This window comes from Fundulus heteroclitus, unplaced genomic scaffold, assembly GCF_011125445.2.
Source record: "Fundulus heteroclitus isolate FHET01 unplaced genomic scaffold, MU-UCD_Fhet_4.1 scaffold_179, whole genome shotgun sequence".
Lineage (NCBI taxonomy): Eukaryota > Metazoa > Chordata > Actinopteri > Cyprinodontiformes > Fundulidae > Fundulus > Fundulus heteroclitus.
Window position 1 is genome coordinate 91,243 of NW_023396591.1, and position 17,112 is coordinate 108,354.

General features: G+C 41.1%; 1 protein-coding gene and 1 long non-coding RNA gene across 2 annotated transcripts; both read right to left on the bottom strand.

Moving 5' to 3' along the window:
• Nucleotides 1-1,714: 1,714 nt before the first annotated feature.
• LOC105915689 lies at nt 1,715-13,379 on the bottom strand. Its single transcript, XM_036129521.1, has 8 exons — nt 12,983-13,379; nt 9,220-9,277; nt 6,437-6,524; nt 5,983-6,306; nt 5,558-5,899; nt 5,337-5,456; nt 5,149-5,186; nt 1,715-1,927 (listed from the first exon to the last, which is right to left on the bottom strand). Exons 3-8 carry the CDS (start codon nt 6,477-6,479, stop codon nt 1,715-1,717), a joined length of 1,080 nt encoding a protein of 359 aa, XP_035985414.1. The 5' UTR covers nt 6,480-6,524; nt 9,220-9,277; nt 12,983-13,379.
• A 137-nt stretch (nt 13,380-13,516) lies between these two features.
• On the bottom strand, nt 13,517-13,785 carry LOC118558914. The gene is made up of 2 exons (XR_004928550.1): nt 13,690-13,785; nt 13,517-13,565 (listed from the first exon to the last, which is right to left on the bottom strand). It is a non-coding gene; the product is annotated as an uncharacterized LOC118558914 (long non-coding RNA).
• Between the last annotated feature and the right edge of the window lie 3,327 nt (nt 13,786-17,112).

Here is a 17,112-nt window from a genome sequence, read left to right on the forward strand (position 1 = left end):
ACAAACAAATAGACATCCTGTGAGGATGGAGGAGAGTTGTCGCTGAAAAAACTACTGGGGTTGAGATTGCTGCTGGTACGCTGGAGCAAAATGGGAACTCAGCAGCAATAAGTATTTTTTTTTCCCCTGTTTTGCTGTTGTGGTTTATTGCTGTCTATTAATCAGCTTTTTTTTTACTGTATAAAGCAAAACAAGTCTAAAACTGAATACAGAGCCTCGCAAAAGTATTTACGTTTTTACAGATTTTGTTACATTCCAACCTGCAATTTAATTGCATTTTATTTTTATGTTTTAATTCTGCACAGAAATACTCTAAGTTGAAGTGAGAAAACCACATCTAAAAGGGAAAATAAAAATTAAAAACTGAAAATTGGCATGCGTAAATGTATCCTGCTGAAGAGTGCATCAAAAATTTCACCAATTTGCACTAGTGTGCAATCTAAATGTCTCACAATCTGTCAATATAAGCACACTTTTTCTGAAATGCCTCAGAAGCTGCAGCATTACTAAGCAAGAGGCATCACACCATGAAGCTCAAGGAGCTCCTGAAACAAATCAGGGAAAAAGTTGTTGAGCATTACAAGTGAAGGTGGGGTACCATCCATTTTCCAACACGCTTATGTCAATGGGCGAGAGGCGGTTTACACCCTGGACAGGTTGCAAGGCTATCACAGGTGGGGTTATAAAAAATATTCAAATCTTTTAAGTTTCCCCTGAGCATCATCAAATCCATCATCTTCAAATGGACAGCATGACAACAACCACCTGCCAAAAGAGGGCCAACCACTAAAACTCACATGCTGAGCTAGAAGGCCCACCATCCCCACAGTGAAAAATGGTGGTGGCAGCATCATCCTGTGGGGATGCTTTTGAGCAGCACAGACTGGGAAACTGGTCCGAGTCAATGCAATGATGGATGGTGCCAAATACAGGGAAATTATTTTTTTGTCCTTTCTGGCAATGTAGCATTAGGAATTGTTGTCTTAATGCCAAAGAGAGTTCAACAGATTTTAGTTTCACAAGTGCAGCCTTATTTCTTTCACCATAGTGCTCCCCTTGGTTTATATATGCAAAAAGCTTTATTAGATTTTATGCTGGGACTATTTCATGTTCGACGGGCACAGAAACAGGAAGGTAAAAGAGGAAAAAAAAAGAAGACAAACCGATGAGACAAAAATGCTAAAAAGGAGAAAAGGTGAAAGAAAAAGTCTCTGAGTCTGCTTCTACAACTGCAAAGAGAGATATAAAAAGAACAGCAAAACCAACTGATATTGTTGTATTACAGGTACAAACAATCAATGCCTTGATACCATCACTGAAGAGTACACGGTATTTAATCCTAAATACTAAATGTCGGCAATGAAAAAATTGCTCCAGAAACACTCGCAAGTAGGCAGAGCCGTGCAATGTGCTGTTAATACAAGCTGGCGGAACTGGGCTTTTACCAGCGGGCAACATGCTTTTGTTTATTTGCTTTAATTTCAATAACCCATTTAAGCAAAACACAGTGTCTGCCCCAGTTATCGGGTTCTCTGTCTGGTGCATTACTCCACACCACAGCCCGCTCCTGTTTGTGAGGATTTACCCAAGAACACCAGTTTCAATATTTGTCTCGGGAGGCTGAGAAGGAGCTGTGTCATTTTGCAAGCTTAGTGGAAGACCGCACCTCTCCTCCAGACACCCCAGCTGCTGTGGAGAGTGGATCATTACCCTTTCACCACAGGAAGCGCCTGCATCCACCTGTCAGCTCCAGCGCAGTTCTTCCGGTGGTGCTTTCAGTTTCCTCACCGCAGCCTGTGCTTGTGTCTATGTCGGAGCCCCCTGTTTTCTTCCTCGTCTTGCTTTGTCCGACGCTGTCAGGGAGAGGCTCACAGTTCTCCACCTGCTCCCATGGTTCCTGCTGCCTCTCCCTCGTCTCCACCCAGTCCTGCAGGACACACCTCTTTTCCTATTACCGTTGAGCTGTTCTGTTTTCCTCCAGTCCATCTCTCTTCTGCCACCCCTGAAGAATTGTGTTCACCACATTGAGATTTAGAAAACATTCTTCTCTTCACTGATCATGATTATTGGGGGAGAAGATTAAGGAGCTGGAGGATAGGACTGCTATAAAAGTTTTTATGCCTAAACTCATCGATGAGGGTGAGCTGATTGGATAGTGGCTGGTGGCTGAGAGGTGATAGGCTGATAGAATGGTGGCTGATACAAGTCCAGAAAAGTCCAAAATAAATAAACAAAACCTTAAATAATGACAGAGTCAAATGCTGGCAAGAGGATTGATGAACATATCAGGTATTTCCATATGTTGAATATAGCCAATTAAGCTTTAATTGGTTAAGGATAACCGTAACAATAGCTCATAACTGGACATTATCCGATTAAACTATATTTTTATATTTCACATTTTATACTTATTTTATATTTGTACCTAGACATGTAATCAATGTCCCTCCCCCTTTTTTTTTGGGGGGGGGGGGGGGGGTTGATTGGGGTAGTGTGAGAATATACCTTTAATTCTCTGTCAAATGACACTCATAATGCTCATTCATATTTTTTCCAGCAATTCTATGCTGTCACTTTTCTCAGCAGCAACTACATTGTTTTTTTTTATCATTATATTTTGCCTTCATTAATGTTTCAAAATTTCACTCATGAGAAATGCGCACCTCAAGTCTTATTTCCTGCCGTTACCAAAGTGAATCATATTATCTGCATTCCATGGACGAGGGATTCTTTCATGCTTGAGCTTAACTCAGTGTTGATTGGTTGTTGAGTTTAGCTATCTGATTGATACGACCTGTTCTGAAACGGAAAACTCTTTGTATGCAATAGGGAGGTAGAACTATTCAGAGTATCTGTTTTCTACTCATTGTAGGCCAGCCCAATCTTTCTGAAATGGGGCACAGAGGGTGAATGCATCATCACAGCTGATAGCACTGTCATTTTGCAAATAAAACATTTCTTGCTGTTATTTTAAAAAGGTTTGCTGTACTCTGCTGTGGATTTATTGATTCAAGTTTATTTGGTCAGCAACAGCACATAGTCAATATTACAAGGTAACCCTAAACATAGGCCTGGTAGCCTCAGGCTAAATCACAGACCGTTACATTGCTTTGGTTTTCCAGTAAATAGCAAGTAAAAAAAAGACTTAATACTTATTAATAGAACAAGCTATATATTGATAAAACAAGGCTAAAAGAGCAACATTACACACATTCATATTAAGAATGGAGAACCAACAGGGTTCACCTCTGAAACACATGACATGCTGCTTTAACTATTATAGCCAAATTCATTACTGGCTAAGATCAATATCTTTTACAAAATCTGGAGCTATGAAAACTGGACAGATAATTCATTGATGCATCTCGAGTTTAAAATAAAACTTTCAGAATGTGCATGTATTATTAATTCCAAGCAGTCATCATATATTGTGGACCAACTCTGGCATGTCTAAAAATAAATGCAGAAATCACGACTATTATTTGTCGAGTGGATGCTCTGACAGAACATGTGGTTGTTGTGAGATGTTGGCAGTCAGAAGGTGTGGTGCCAAACTTGTTATCCCCGACAGAAACTGTAGTACCTGTGCCGGGAGCACACATTTGGCAGGAATAGCAGATCCAGTCGACTCATTTCAAGTCATCTAGTTGTGGAGACAGAGATGTTTAGCTTTTCTTAAAAAGTGAAAGAAGAGTGTTGTAACCTCATTGTTCAGTTAGTAGGTTACAACAACAAAAAATAGACTTTTATTCTCTTTTATTGTTTGAACATATTGTTTGCCCTAATATGAGGGTATTAATGTCTCTTTAAATTTGACTCATATAAACAGTATTGCTCAATATAGCACGTTCTCAACAAATAAACGGCTCTTTGGTGTTTTCCAGATGTCTGACAAAAATACTGTTTGCTCTTGTAGTTGTACACCACCAGAAATCCACCTTCTTGGACAAAGATGAACTGTCGTGGTAATGGTGGTGCAAGACTTGATAAATTGCTATACAGGTAAATAACAATCAATAATGAATTTAACTAATACTTAATTATTAATAAATACATTTCAACATGCCATTCTACTGAATGCTAAGTGTCTCTAAAAGTTAAACATCTCTATTTAAATATATGGCAGGAAATAAGGCTTGAAATGAGACTGGATCCGCTCTTCCTGCCGAATGCATCCCGATGCAGAGGCTACAATTCCACAAAGGGAAAACTGGTTTGGCATGACACTTACCGACTGCTGACAGCTGCATCCATATGTACCACAACTGAAACACACATTCTGCCAGAGCGTCTACAACACAAATAATAAAGTTTGGTATTATTGTCTTCAAATAAAGTTGCTAAATACCTCAGCTTATGGAAAAGCTGTTAAGTGCTGCAGCCATTGTGACTGCAGCTGGTAACAGTAACCATCAATGACAGTAGCCGTTCTAACTGTGGAAGTCTGATATTAACCCACCAATGGGCAAAAGCTGTCCCCTCAAGACCCGCCACATCCTCAATTGCATAATGAGACTCTGTATGGAGAAATGCATACAGAAATGTGAAACGGGCAGGCAGAAGTAAATAGGGTAAAACATAAAATGGAGGAATAAAACAGACCAAAAAATTAAAAGCTACAGAAATATACTTAAAATTAAGTGATTAATGAATAAAGTTGAAAATTATAATTGATAATAAATAAATAAAGTAATTATTATTAAGGTGAAAAATGCTAATTAAAAGATAAATACATTTATGTCTGATTGTATAATTTAATTACTGCCTATATTTTTTTTGCTGTATTTTTGTCCATTCAATTGTACGCTTATTTATTTATTACACATTAATTTATTCATTATTTTCTGTATTCATTTTTAAATATGTCAGAGTTGGGCCTCCATAATCAGAAAGCAAAAGGCTTAACAGAATGGTGCACGTTCTGTTAAATTAATCCAATCACTTCAGGTTTGATTGTCGGACTCCAGAGTAAATTGGTTGCTCCTTTGTGTTCCTCTGCCTGCTTCTTGCATCTGGGGTATGTTTGAAATCAAGGGCTGCATACTGCAACTCAGTAAAGTCTTCATTCTGTAATGCAAAGTAGATCTAAACATTGGGGTCTGTGTACAAACACACTTCACTCATCTTAAGAGGATTATAATGGCTAACCTGAGTGTCAGCAACGTGTTCTGGCTGTTGATGGGATCCTTCAAAGAAAATCAGACAAAAAGGTAGGAACAATATTAAAAAAATAATGCTAGAAAACATGGAGGACTTTATCCAAATGGGTTTGGCTGAACAATATACCATGTGATCCGGGTTACACATTTTATCTATTAGATTTGTGCCGGCTGTACCTTCTGAATGCTTGTTTTTTCTTCGGGAGTTTTGACAAAGAATAGAAATCAGGATGATATTCAAGATCAGAGACACCGTCAGGGCTGCAACCCCTCCATGCAGCAACACAGTATCAAGCTCTATGAAAATACAGAACAATTTTTAAGGTTCGGCAAAAAATTTCAAAGGTTCGGCAAAAAAAGAAAAGACACAAAGGGGGAAAAATGAAATTAAGGATTACCTTCTACATTTAGTCTCGTTCCTTCACCAAACAGAATCTGTCCACATGAAGCCACAGCACAGTGGTATGTCCCGGCATCAGAAACACTCACGTTCCTCTTTGGTAAACTGTACACACAGCTGTGCATAAGAGAACTGCTCTCAGGGCTTCTCACACACTTACCGCCACTGCTTGTAGTGTACAGCGTTCCCAAGTGGGACCCCCTTGAGGTCTTTCTAAACCAGTAAACGCTGTGCTCTCCATTGATGCTTCCAGTGAGCATAGAACAGTTAAGAGTCACAGAGTCTCCTTGCTGAACAGAGACGGAATCTGGCTGGTGGAGGAAAGACCTGCAACTTGAATCTAAAATAAAAATAAAATAAAAAAGGTTTTTGAAAGGTGGAAATATGTGCAGGTGGGTTCTAGAGTCAATTTAATTGTCTTACTTTTTAGTAATAAAAATGTTCCTTTGGCAAACTCAGTGACAGTAATGAGGGTAAAGCTGCAATAGTACAAAGCTGAATCAGAGCTTTGGACATTGGATATCTTTAGATTGTAGAAACCATCCCCAGTAGAAACTGAAAGTCGCTTGCTGTCCTTAAACTGCTTGTGGAAGATGTTAGAGTCTGCAAGTGATTTGTAAAAAGAAGATATGATCTGAGGTGGCTCTCCTGGTACCTGCTTGTACCAGCTCAGATGTTTGGCACTGGAAGTATAAAAACAATTCAAAGTGACATTCTCTCCAAGATCAGCGTAGAGCACATCCCCATCTGAAATACACATGAAAATCAAACATTCAAAGTCGGCCGAATGTAAAGATCATGTTTACAGATGCCTTGAATTTTTACCACAAAAAAGTTATTTTCAAGATAAATAAAGAGTGTATATGAATTGACTTACAAGCTGTAAAGAGAGGAAGCAGGAGCACATAAAACCTCAGCATGATTCACTCTTCACTGTACAGAGTCCTCCAGTGTAAGAGCAGCTTCTGTAAAGGGGTCGATGAAGAGACTCACATGTTCAGCGGAAATGACCTCTACAAATACTACCACTGTAAATACTGTGGGTGCAAATATTAGAACAAAAACAAGTGGAAAAGTCTGATTTCACTATTTATTAACAGAAATTTAAATCTAATTAAAAATCAAGTACTCACATAAATTCAAATAAAGTCTGAGTTTGATTTTTAAACTAAATCTATGACTTTCTAATGACCTGAAAATAGTATTTCAACCTGGGAAAACTGACAGACAGAAAAGGCAATTAGATTTATTCACAAATCTGTCAGGGTTCTACGGTGGCCCTGAGGTGCAAAGCACTACAACATTTAGGAAAGCGCTACAACATTTACAAACCGGAAGAGGTACATCCCAGTGGGAGACCTAAGAAATCGCTGATTGGACTACGGCTCGTTTTTACTTTTGAACCGGAAGTTATTCTGGCTTTAATGTGTTTTTAAAAAAAAATAATGTTCTCGGTGATCCAAACCGTAAGATGCAGTCTAAAACACCACTTAGTCTGTTTATAAGTTTCGTTTTTATTAATTCTGCTTTTTTTAACTACGTGCGCTGTGTTTCTGTGCATCAGCGCTCTAACTGGTCTGCTCCTCTCCCCTCCCTTCCCTCGGACCCAGGGGCTTTTATCTTTATTTATGCATTTTGCCCACTGTCTATCCCTCGCGCGCAGCGCACGAGGGTAAAATCAAGCAGCTGGATCATGCGTAAAGACGCAGTGTGAACCCCTGTATGATTAAAGGGTTGCAGCTGAGGGGAAAATGTTGGCTTGATCAAACTCCGCCTCATTCACAAATGAGACCAACATGGATAGATTAATGATAAGCTGTAGTTTCATTATCAACTACAATAACATAAAAAAGAAAAAACATCGGTTGCAGTTAGAACAACACAAGCATCATAACAAAGGTTGTGGTGATAAAATTATCGCGTCTACCTCTAATATCGCCCCCCAGAAGCAGGAGCGGCTGCGGCGGGGTGTGGGCGTCACGCACGTCAGTGCTGGTAGAGTTTCAAAGTCACGGCACCATGAGCGGCGCTGTTTGCAGGCGCCGCCCCTACATTTTATTTATTTATTAAATTGGCAGTTTTTGATTTTTATTTTTTACAGATAAAATGTATTCACATTGAAATTCTATTTATTTTGAAAAGTCTTCTATGCTTCATTTTAAGATGAAGTTATCTTCCTCTACGCATTGTGCTTATGCGCACCTTGCTTGTGCCCTCTAGAATGAAGACTTCATTCATTCTCGCAAATATGCTCAATTAGCTGAAACCAGGGAATTGGAGGCAACTGACGAGAGAATTGCAACGGATCTGGGAGAAGTTAACGAGCGTCAATCAGAAATTTTCTATCTCTCTCCTCGTTTCACGTTGTTTACGTCTGTAGAGGGAAAATTGAATTGGGGCCGAAAGTTTTATTTACAAGATTAAATTGAGTGAGGGGAGCGAAACTTATAAACAGACTAAGTGGCGTTTTAGACTGCATCTTACGGTTTGGATCACCGAGAACATTATTTTTTAAAAAAAAAACACATTAAAGCCAGAATAACTTCCGGTTCAAAAGTAAAAACGAGCTGTAGTCCAATCAGCGATTTCTTAGGTCTCCCACTGGGACATACCTCTTCCGGTTTGTTAATGTTGTAGCGCTTTCCTAAATGTTGTAGCACTTTCCATAATTTTGTACCACTTTCCTAAATGTTGTAGCGCTTTCCTTAATTTTGTAGCGCTTTTCTAAATGTTGTTGCGCTTTCCTAAATGTTGTAATGTTTTTGTTAATGTTGTAGTGCTTTGCACCTCAGGGCCACCGTAGGGTTCTCTGTATGTGCCTGCTCTAACTCTGCTCCTCAGGTGTGTCTAGTTGGTTGTGGGGGCGTGGTTCTTAAGCAAGGCACTGGCAGATGGAAGATGCCAGAGCCTTAAACCAGTCGTGGTACGACATGGCCTCTGACCAAGCCTTGGAAACCTGTTTGTGAGTCTTGTACACACAACTCTGACTAATTCTGACTCCCCTGTTTTTGTCATAGTTTTTGTGCTGGATGCACTTACCTGCCTTGACGTTCCGTCCCAGAAAGTTCACCAGTATCACAAGGCTCAGATTCTGCTCTGGCGCTCCCCCTCTTACTCACTGGAGGTTACCCAGCTGGGCTCGAAATCCCCTTCCCGGATACTGGTGTTCCCACTTCAACTCTGGTCAATCCATCTGTCACTCGACCCAGCGGAGGTTAGCTCCGGATCCCTCGTCAGCTGCTGCTGCCGCCCTCCAGCCACTAGCCACCTACTCCATCTAGAGCAGGTTCACAGGGTCTCCCCGACACTCACTCCTTCCCGGTTAGGTCCGCCCGGCTAAGGGGTAAACATAGCATGTTCTGACTGGTACTGGATTCTAGCCGACGATCTAACTACTCCGTTCTCTTACGGTCTCCTCCGCCTCGACGTTCAGACCTCGCAGCTGCAGACATTATTTCGTCTTTTGTATTTGCACATTTCCAAATAAACTGTTTAAATCTATCTGCTGTCGCCTGGTCGTATCTGCATGTGGGCAAAACATCTGAAAACCATGACAAAATCAATAAGAGTTTTGTGGCGCTCAAACCCTGGCAGAGGAAAGCTGCAAATGGTTATGAGCTCAGATGTTCAATTTTAGGATTAGGATAAGTGAACTCTTACCCCCAGGGTCCAGACACTGGTGGTGGAGGCCAGAGGAGAGATGGGAGCCAAGAGGAGGCTGAGAGCGTGAAGGAGGAAATAGGTTAAAGTTCAGCTGAAGAGCAGGAGAATCCATGGATGGATGGTTTTATAAGCAATGCCTTGCAGGATGATAGGCTGATGTAGGAAGAGGACTTGGTGCAGATTGGCTGGATCACCGGCACATGACAAGATAGTCGGGAAACAGGTGAGATTTTCCAGTCTGAATTTACGTCTAAACTTCATTTTGTTGAACATCCAACATTACTATGCCTCTGTTTTCACATTGTGTGGTGCAAGCTGATTTTCATTTGTACATTGTAGGGTTGTCAGACTACTAAACCAAGACATAATACGATACTAAGAGGAATACTTGATAGTCAATAGAATTTTCAATACCGCTGCAACAATTTTTAAAGGCAGTCTTTTTTTTCTGATTAAGTGCAAGAAAATAACTACTGACAATGTTTTTGTGGTGTGACAAGCTCAACTTTTATTTTCAATGTTTTATTAATCAGGGTAAAAACAATAGGCAGGAGACCACCACAGAGGATCGGAGCTCACAGAAATATATAAATGGCCCAGTGAATAAATCACTGCAAGGTTGCTTGTAGTGATTTAAAAATGCTCAAATAAATAATATGTTAGAAATAAATAGAGAAAAATTACAAAACATTACCCCTAAGTTTTTAAAAGAAATTAGTACATTTTAAGTGTATTAGTTTATTTATTGGGCCATTTTTATACTTCTGCTTTTATTCTGTTATTCTGTCACTGTTGGTCATCCATACATTCAAACCTCCTTTAGAAATTGTGTAACTTTAGTGTCAATTCCCTGTTTGGTAAAACAGTAGATCAGATATCATTAGTAGTATAAGAAGTAATGTAAGTACGTGGAAGTATGTACCTTTAACTCAGTCATACAAATCCAAGGTTTTTTGTCTATGTTTATTCTAAGGATCTGGTTCTAGCAAATATATTCAAAAGCAGCGCTATACAAATGGTGTCCTTCTGGTTATTTTGCATTATATTTTGTACAGCTGCAGGCTAGGTAACTACTGCTTCTTACAATTTTCATTGCTCCAAGAGACATTTTTGTAAGTCCTGAGAAGTTACATATCTTGTACTGAATTTCATAATCCTTGTCCAAACTGTGATTATTTTCTTAAGAAGAGGAAAATGAGAGGAGGAAGCCAGTCCTGGTGGTGACTACTGGAGCTAAAGTAGTGGAGACTCAGGCTGGTGAGTTCACAGAGACAGTGGAGAGCAAGCAGGCAGAGGGAGCTGCAGTGACAACAATTCAATGGGGAAATCCAGAGGTGACTGTCAGCAAGGGAATCTAAATGATAATCCAGGCAAACATCTCGGTAATCAGCCTACAGGCAGAAAATGAAGGGATAAGCTGGATCAAAGGTAAATTACAAAAAAAAAACAAAAAAAAAAAAAAAACTCTAGAAACCAGTTATGGAGCTCAGTGAAAACACAGGAAACTCATGGATGCTTGACTTTACCAACAATGTTGAACTGTCAGGCAAACAGTGGTGGTCATTGTGCTCATTATAAATGCTGCAGGAGATGACTGAAATGGCACACGTGTGCTACCTGCCACAGCTCAGCCACAGCCTGTAGCAGAGGTCCTCAGAAGCAGAGCGAGAACTCATGTGGCCACACAACAACAGTTTCACACTTAAAGTCCTGACAATCGTTGCTGTGAGTCACTTTGGTAATTTTCTGGCTGCATCCTACAGGGTCTAAGTGGTAAGGACTGTTTAGCCAAAGCAGAAGTGCATTAGCGTTTGCCATGATAAGCACTTTCTGAATAATCAGTACAGGTGGTAGAAAATGAAGCCTGTATACTTCCTATCATAGCTCTTTTAACATAGGGAGCTCACGATATTCCTTACTGGTGCTAAGGAGATATAAGGAATGTGACAGTCCTTTGTGTGACATTACATATAAGCACGGCCTCTAACATGGAAATCAACAAAAATGTCTGGAGAGAAGACAAATTGTAGTTCTTTTTCAGAAGGTTGTAGGCAGGGGCATTGCTAATGCTAGGCATGAAAATCTACTTTTTTTAGCATTAAAGTGTACCGCCTAGTTTTCATTTTTGCAAAGCGGTCAGTTACTTGACTGTGACTCAGCTTTGAAAGTTCTTCCTTCTCAACTGCTAAAATAGCAAGTTGATGAAGCCTGTCTTGTCCCATTGTGCACCTCAGCCAAGTGTGGAGCCATCTCAATACACTGAATGACATTTCACAACTACAGCTGTTGACTGGGATTGTTAGGGAGATCTGAATGACCTGCGTCAGCTTTGGGAACACGATGTTATCCAGCAAGTTGAAAACACACAGCATATCCTTGATTGCAAGGCTTTCTTTTTTGGTGACTAGATAGTTTATGGCCATTAAAACCCTCCTCTGATTTCAGACCAATATTGTAATGATCTACCAGACCTCTAAATGAAAAACGCTCATCCATCTCAGCAACCATCCTGTCAATGTAAGGGAGATATAGGTTTCCTTTAAGCATCCCTGAATCACTGAGATCACTCACTGCACTACAACTGGACTCCACCACATAAACATCAGTGTGTTATTGTGAACAATCACTTCCAGATAGACGTGGTCACTAACCTGCTGTCTCTGTCCTCAGAGGTTCCTGCCATTGATGCAGACGCCGCTTGCTCCGCTTCAGTTTTTTAATAATCTGTTTCGCAATCTCAACTGTTTGTCTGATTTGAATACTGGGTCCATCTGTTCCGTTCCTAACATGTATAACATTAATAAGGAACATTATTATTGATTAATGGTATTTTCTTTAACTTAAGAGAAAGCTATCAAGCTAACTGACTGGTTTAGCCAAATGACCCGAAGTGGGCTGCAGGGGCTTCGCAGGCAGATCTCTACACCGTGTCCTTGGACTCCTAGGGATTTGTGGTCTGCAGAGGCGAAGAGCCACCAAGAACATCTTGGAAGCAGCTGAAAGGGTTTTACGGTGGCTCTGGTTGAGGAGGGGGGAGGCGTGGCGTAGTGTGCTACCTGGACACAAGTCGGGGAATTGATCACCCCCGGCTGGGTCGCCCGAGTGAGGGTGTATGACTAAGACCCGAAACATCCAGTGATCTCGGGAGAGTCACTGAAGATGTGTCCAGGTTGCACCATTTGGTGTATTATATTTCTAACCCGGGTTGCTTCTGTCATAACTTCCAGTCGTCCGTCCCCTTAAAGCAGAAGTCTTCAATTCCAGTCCTCGAGGTCCGGTGTTCAACAACTTCTGCTGCAATATTCAGGTTATTAGCAGGACTCTGGAGAATTTGGCTGCACACTGAGTAGGTAATTTAGCCATTTGATACAGGTGTGTTGCGCAACGGAGACATGTAAGCATTCCCAGACACTGGACCTTGAGGAGTGGAGCTGAAGAATCCTGCCTTAACCCCTTAAGCTCAGAGGGTTTTAGGAGCAATTCCAAATTACATATCTGAAATAATTTAAAGCTCAAAATGTATAAAGTGTAAATATAAAAGTTAGTATTTGTGTGACACAATGGAATCTAAAAAACATTTTTCAGGTATACGATACATTGTTACCTACAGCTCTCCTAAAATAGCAAAATACTATAAAACAACACCGTGGGATTGGGCAGAGATGTGAAGCATTTTTCTGAAACTCAGCATTTTGATAGAAATTTAAATAGCATCTCATGAAGCCTAGGCGCAAATTCAAGCTGGAAGACTTCCGCCTACCTGTTACTGCGTCATCTTCATTTCCGGACCTCGACCCGCTTTCTCCAATCTTCAATCAAGCTTCCGTTTAAACGGCTCCACACCCACGCCGCCTGTCGCTTTCCAGCCGTGCTCGATTCTCAGGCCACTCCTTTAGAATAGGAGCAGCTACATCCGCAGCCGCGCAGGGTATTCCCACTTCAACTCTCCAGCAACTCGGCCGATGGTCGTCTTCGGCTTTCGCATCCTACATTCGTCCAGATCTCTCAGCCGTTCTCGCAGCTCAACGGTCTCTCAGTGCTCAGGTAAGCACTTCGCAACTCACTGGTGGTGGATGGTTTACTCCATTTAAGAGCTCAAGTCCTGAACTCATAAGGCCCTGCACATCCTCCCGTGCTGCTACTTTCAGGTTTCATTTCAAGTGTCAAGTTTTCTGGCCTCTACAAATCACCTTAGCTTCTGCCCAAACTTGACAAGGGCTTGCTCCCATCAAAGAAATCCAGGACCAACTCTTCTCAGTGTCATCTTTTCATTTTATTTCTCTTTTTTTTTTTCTTTAAATCCTTGTACTTTTCAATACATGACACCCAAGCAGGTTGAAAACCTACAAACAAACAAATTACAAATTACTTTCAAGTCATCAAGAAAAATAAACAAAATAAACTACTTTCCCATTTTTGTAAAGCCAGCTAAGTCCTCCGAATACAGGTTTAAAGTTCAGTTCCTACCAGTGGTGTTTCTGCAGGAGCTTGAAGATGAGGTCTTTGTTTGTAGAGGTTCTTTCAACACAGGTGTGCTGAGTAGACTTATAGCTCTTGAAGGCCTGAGTGAAAGACGGGTGTGCTTGATTTTCTGTAGGCCATGTGCCAGCTGGGTGGAGATGGTATTGCACTCACACAAATACACCAATTGCTGTTTCGACTTGACACCTCCCACTTGAGCTCCTGGTTTTTTTTTTAACCCAAGGAGGTCACGCCTCTCTCTTCGCCAGATCTTGTCCCAGTAGGGTTTTCTTGTTCTTCTATCGGCAATAACACAACAATGCGCCTTACATCTCTGTGAAGTATTGTTGAGGGTATCTTCACTTGAAGTTCCTTCCTCGTCCTCCTTGTTTGTCCTCCAGCTCTTATAAGTGGTACAGGATAACTTGGATAAGTTCGTACATGAACATCTCTTACAGTCCCCTTTCCGTCACAGTTTACGCTGATCACTCTGCCAAGTTTGTACTGACTCCTCAAAGCATTTTGGTCTGCCAGCCAAACAATGTCTCCGACAGCAACATTTCGCTTTTTTGAATGCCATTTACTTCTGATAAACAAATTTGGTCCAGCTAATTGACTCCATTTTCTCCAGAATCTATCCACTTCTGTTTGAATGAACTTTAATCTCTTGAGTGGATAACTTTTAAAGTCAAATCCGCAACTATCACTTTTTAGATCAGTTCTTCCAAGCAGCAGAGAATTTGGTGTGATGTAGCTTATGCAATCTTCTCGACTTTGAGTTCTTGCATCTATTGGTCTTTCATTAGCCAGATTAGCTGCCATATACAGGAATGTTTGAAATTCACTCCATGTAAAAACTCCGTCCGATCCTAGATTGTGCAATGCTTGCTTGACTATCTTTACAGCTGCTTCTGCTGCCCCATTCCTATGGGGGGAGTCTGCAGGGTGTATTTTCCAGCTCCATTCAGTTCCATGTTCCAAAGCTTCATGTTGAATTTGCTCTTTGTTTAGTTGGTCCAAAAACAGATAAAGATCAGCCAGGACAGGTTTAGCTCCAATAAAGTTTTTTCCGCCATCTGACCATAACTTTCTTGGATGTCCTCTTAAGGCTGTAAATCTCTGGTATGCTAACAAAAAACCTTCACTTGACTGATCGCTTACAAGGTCTGTGTGAATAGCTCTAGATGACATGCAACAGAAGATGATGCCCCACACTTTCAGTTTAACTCTTTTCCGGGCCTCATCCCTCACTTCATAAGGTCCAAAAAGATCAATAGTAGTAAACTCAAATGGTCTAGCCGGCTGTGTTCGTTCTGGTGGAAGATCCCCCATTATCTGCTCACATCTTTTTGCCCTGATTTTCCGGCACGTCACACAGTTATTCACAACTTTCTTAGCCAATCTTCTGCCTCTCACCACCCATGCTTTTTTCCTCATCTGCAGTAATGTACCAGCAATACCTTCATGATTGACTTCATGAGCTTCAAGAGCAACCAATGTGGATACCCATGAGTCATAGGGTAAAATGGGAACAGCTCTTTTATCTTCATTAAAGGATTGAATACGACCCCCACATACCTGAAGTCCAGAATCTTGTTCTTTAAACACAACTAGCCTGTTTAAAGTTGTGTCATGGAACGAGGTATTCTCTTGTGCAGCCAGAAAAACCTCTCTCAGTGCATTCTCACACTCTTTAACACTAAGCCCGGGATGGATGGTTGATTGTTTGACGTCTGTTGAAATTTTTACTTTCACTTTTCTGCCACTATGGTGATTTTCCAAAGTGAGTCTCCAGTTTTCAACAGCTCTTCTCACCCATGCAATAACTCTGACCAGTTTAGAAAGACTGCTGTATCTTCTCTCTTGAATTAACTGCTTGGCAATGAATGTAAGAGGTGAGATTTTGAGCTCCATGCCCCTTTCTTTACCCTTTGTAACTTTTAGAGCATTCTTTGTTGCCTCCTCATTACACAATTTTTTTTTAGTTTGCTTAGACTGTGCTCTAGTTGTTACTGCTGAGAAAGCTTTTCTTTGGAGTTTTTCAACCCCTTCTCTTGCACTCATAGCAATGTCTTTGGCAGATCTTTTCGGCCATTGGTCAATAGGTTGCACCAAAAACTTTGGTCCATTTTGCCACTGTGAGTCCTCTTGGAGGTGCTCAGGACATGCTCCTCTTGATGTAATGTCTGCAACATTGAGCTCACCTGGAATCCACCACCAATCTGCTACAGGCCCAGTTTTCTGTATTTCACCAATTCTATTAGCAAAGAAAGTTTGGTACCCATAGCTGTCACGCTGAATGGCTCCTAACACAGTTTGGCTGTCTAGAAGATGGTACCACCCTCCAATTTCCATCCTACTGTGCTTTTCAACATACTTCCTCAGACGAGCTGCAAACACCGCACCACAGATTTCTGCCTTTACAGGTTCTCCTTTCTGGTCGAGTGGAGTTAGTTTTGCTTTGGATTCTACAAGTCTCACTTGGATCCCTTGCTCTGTCTCCCATCTGAAGTATAGAACTGCCCCATAACTTTTGTCACTCCCATCAGAAAAAGTTATTCCAATGGGCTTTCCGATCCAACTGATTGGTGTTAAACTCCTGTGAAATTTAATTTGGCCCAGGCGAACATACTCCTGGAACAATTCAATGGCTTCATTTCTTAGTCCATCAGAAAGTGGTTGATCCCAAGAATCACCTGCTTTGCCTGCAGTTTTGGTTTCTTGAAAAGCCTTTCTCACTAGAATGGCTCCTTTTTGTTTGGTGGGTGTAACTAGCCCAATGGGATCAAAAAGACTAGCTACTTGGCTAAGGAGTTCTCTCCTAGTGAGAGGATTTGGAGTTTTTATTCTCACTTCTCCTTCTTCTAGGTTTTGTCCCATCCTCATTTTTTTCCTCCTCTTTGAGAAGTTAATTGATGTCATCACATACAATTTATCCTCCTCCACCAGATATCCCACTCCCAAAGCCTTATTGTCATCCTCTTCCAACTGATTAGGGAGTTTAAGGATTTTATCTCTGCCCGATAAGGACATGTTTTGCCTCCCACTTTGACCTGATAGAACCCATGGTTTCAAACAGAATCCCCCAGCTTGTAAGATCTCTTCCACCTTCTCAATGTGTCTATGCAAAAGTTCTGGGTCATTGTCAGATGTTAGAATATCATCGACATAACAGTCTTCTTCCAGGATCCTCCGCTCCTCTTTACAGCTGTCAAACATGGGCAGTTTTGCCGTCTCTCGCATCGCTACTTGGGCAATACATCCAGCAGGTCGATCCCCAATGTTAACTCTGGTAATGGCAAACTCACCGATCTCCTCTTCTGAGCCGTCTCTCCAGAGGAACCTGTGTAGATGTCTCTCCAGGTCCTCTAGCCACACAGAGTTATACATCTTTTTAATGTCTCCCAGGGCAGCATGCAGTCCCCTTCT

Coding starts and splice junctions, on each gene's coding strand:
- LOC105915689 (XM_036129521.1), bottom strand. CDS start 6,479: ATGCTGAGGTTTTATGTGCTCCTGCTTCCTCTCTTTACAGCTT. Junction 6,307..6,436: donor GCTTCCTCTCTTTACAGCTT/GTAAGTCAATTC, acceptor TGTGTATTTCAG/ATGGGGATGTGCTCTACGCT. Junction 5,457..5,557: donor AACGAGACTAAATGTAGAAG/GTAATCCTTAAT, acceptor GTATTTTCATAG/AGCTTGATACTGTGTTGCTG.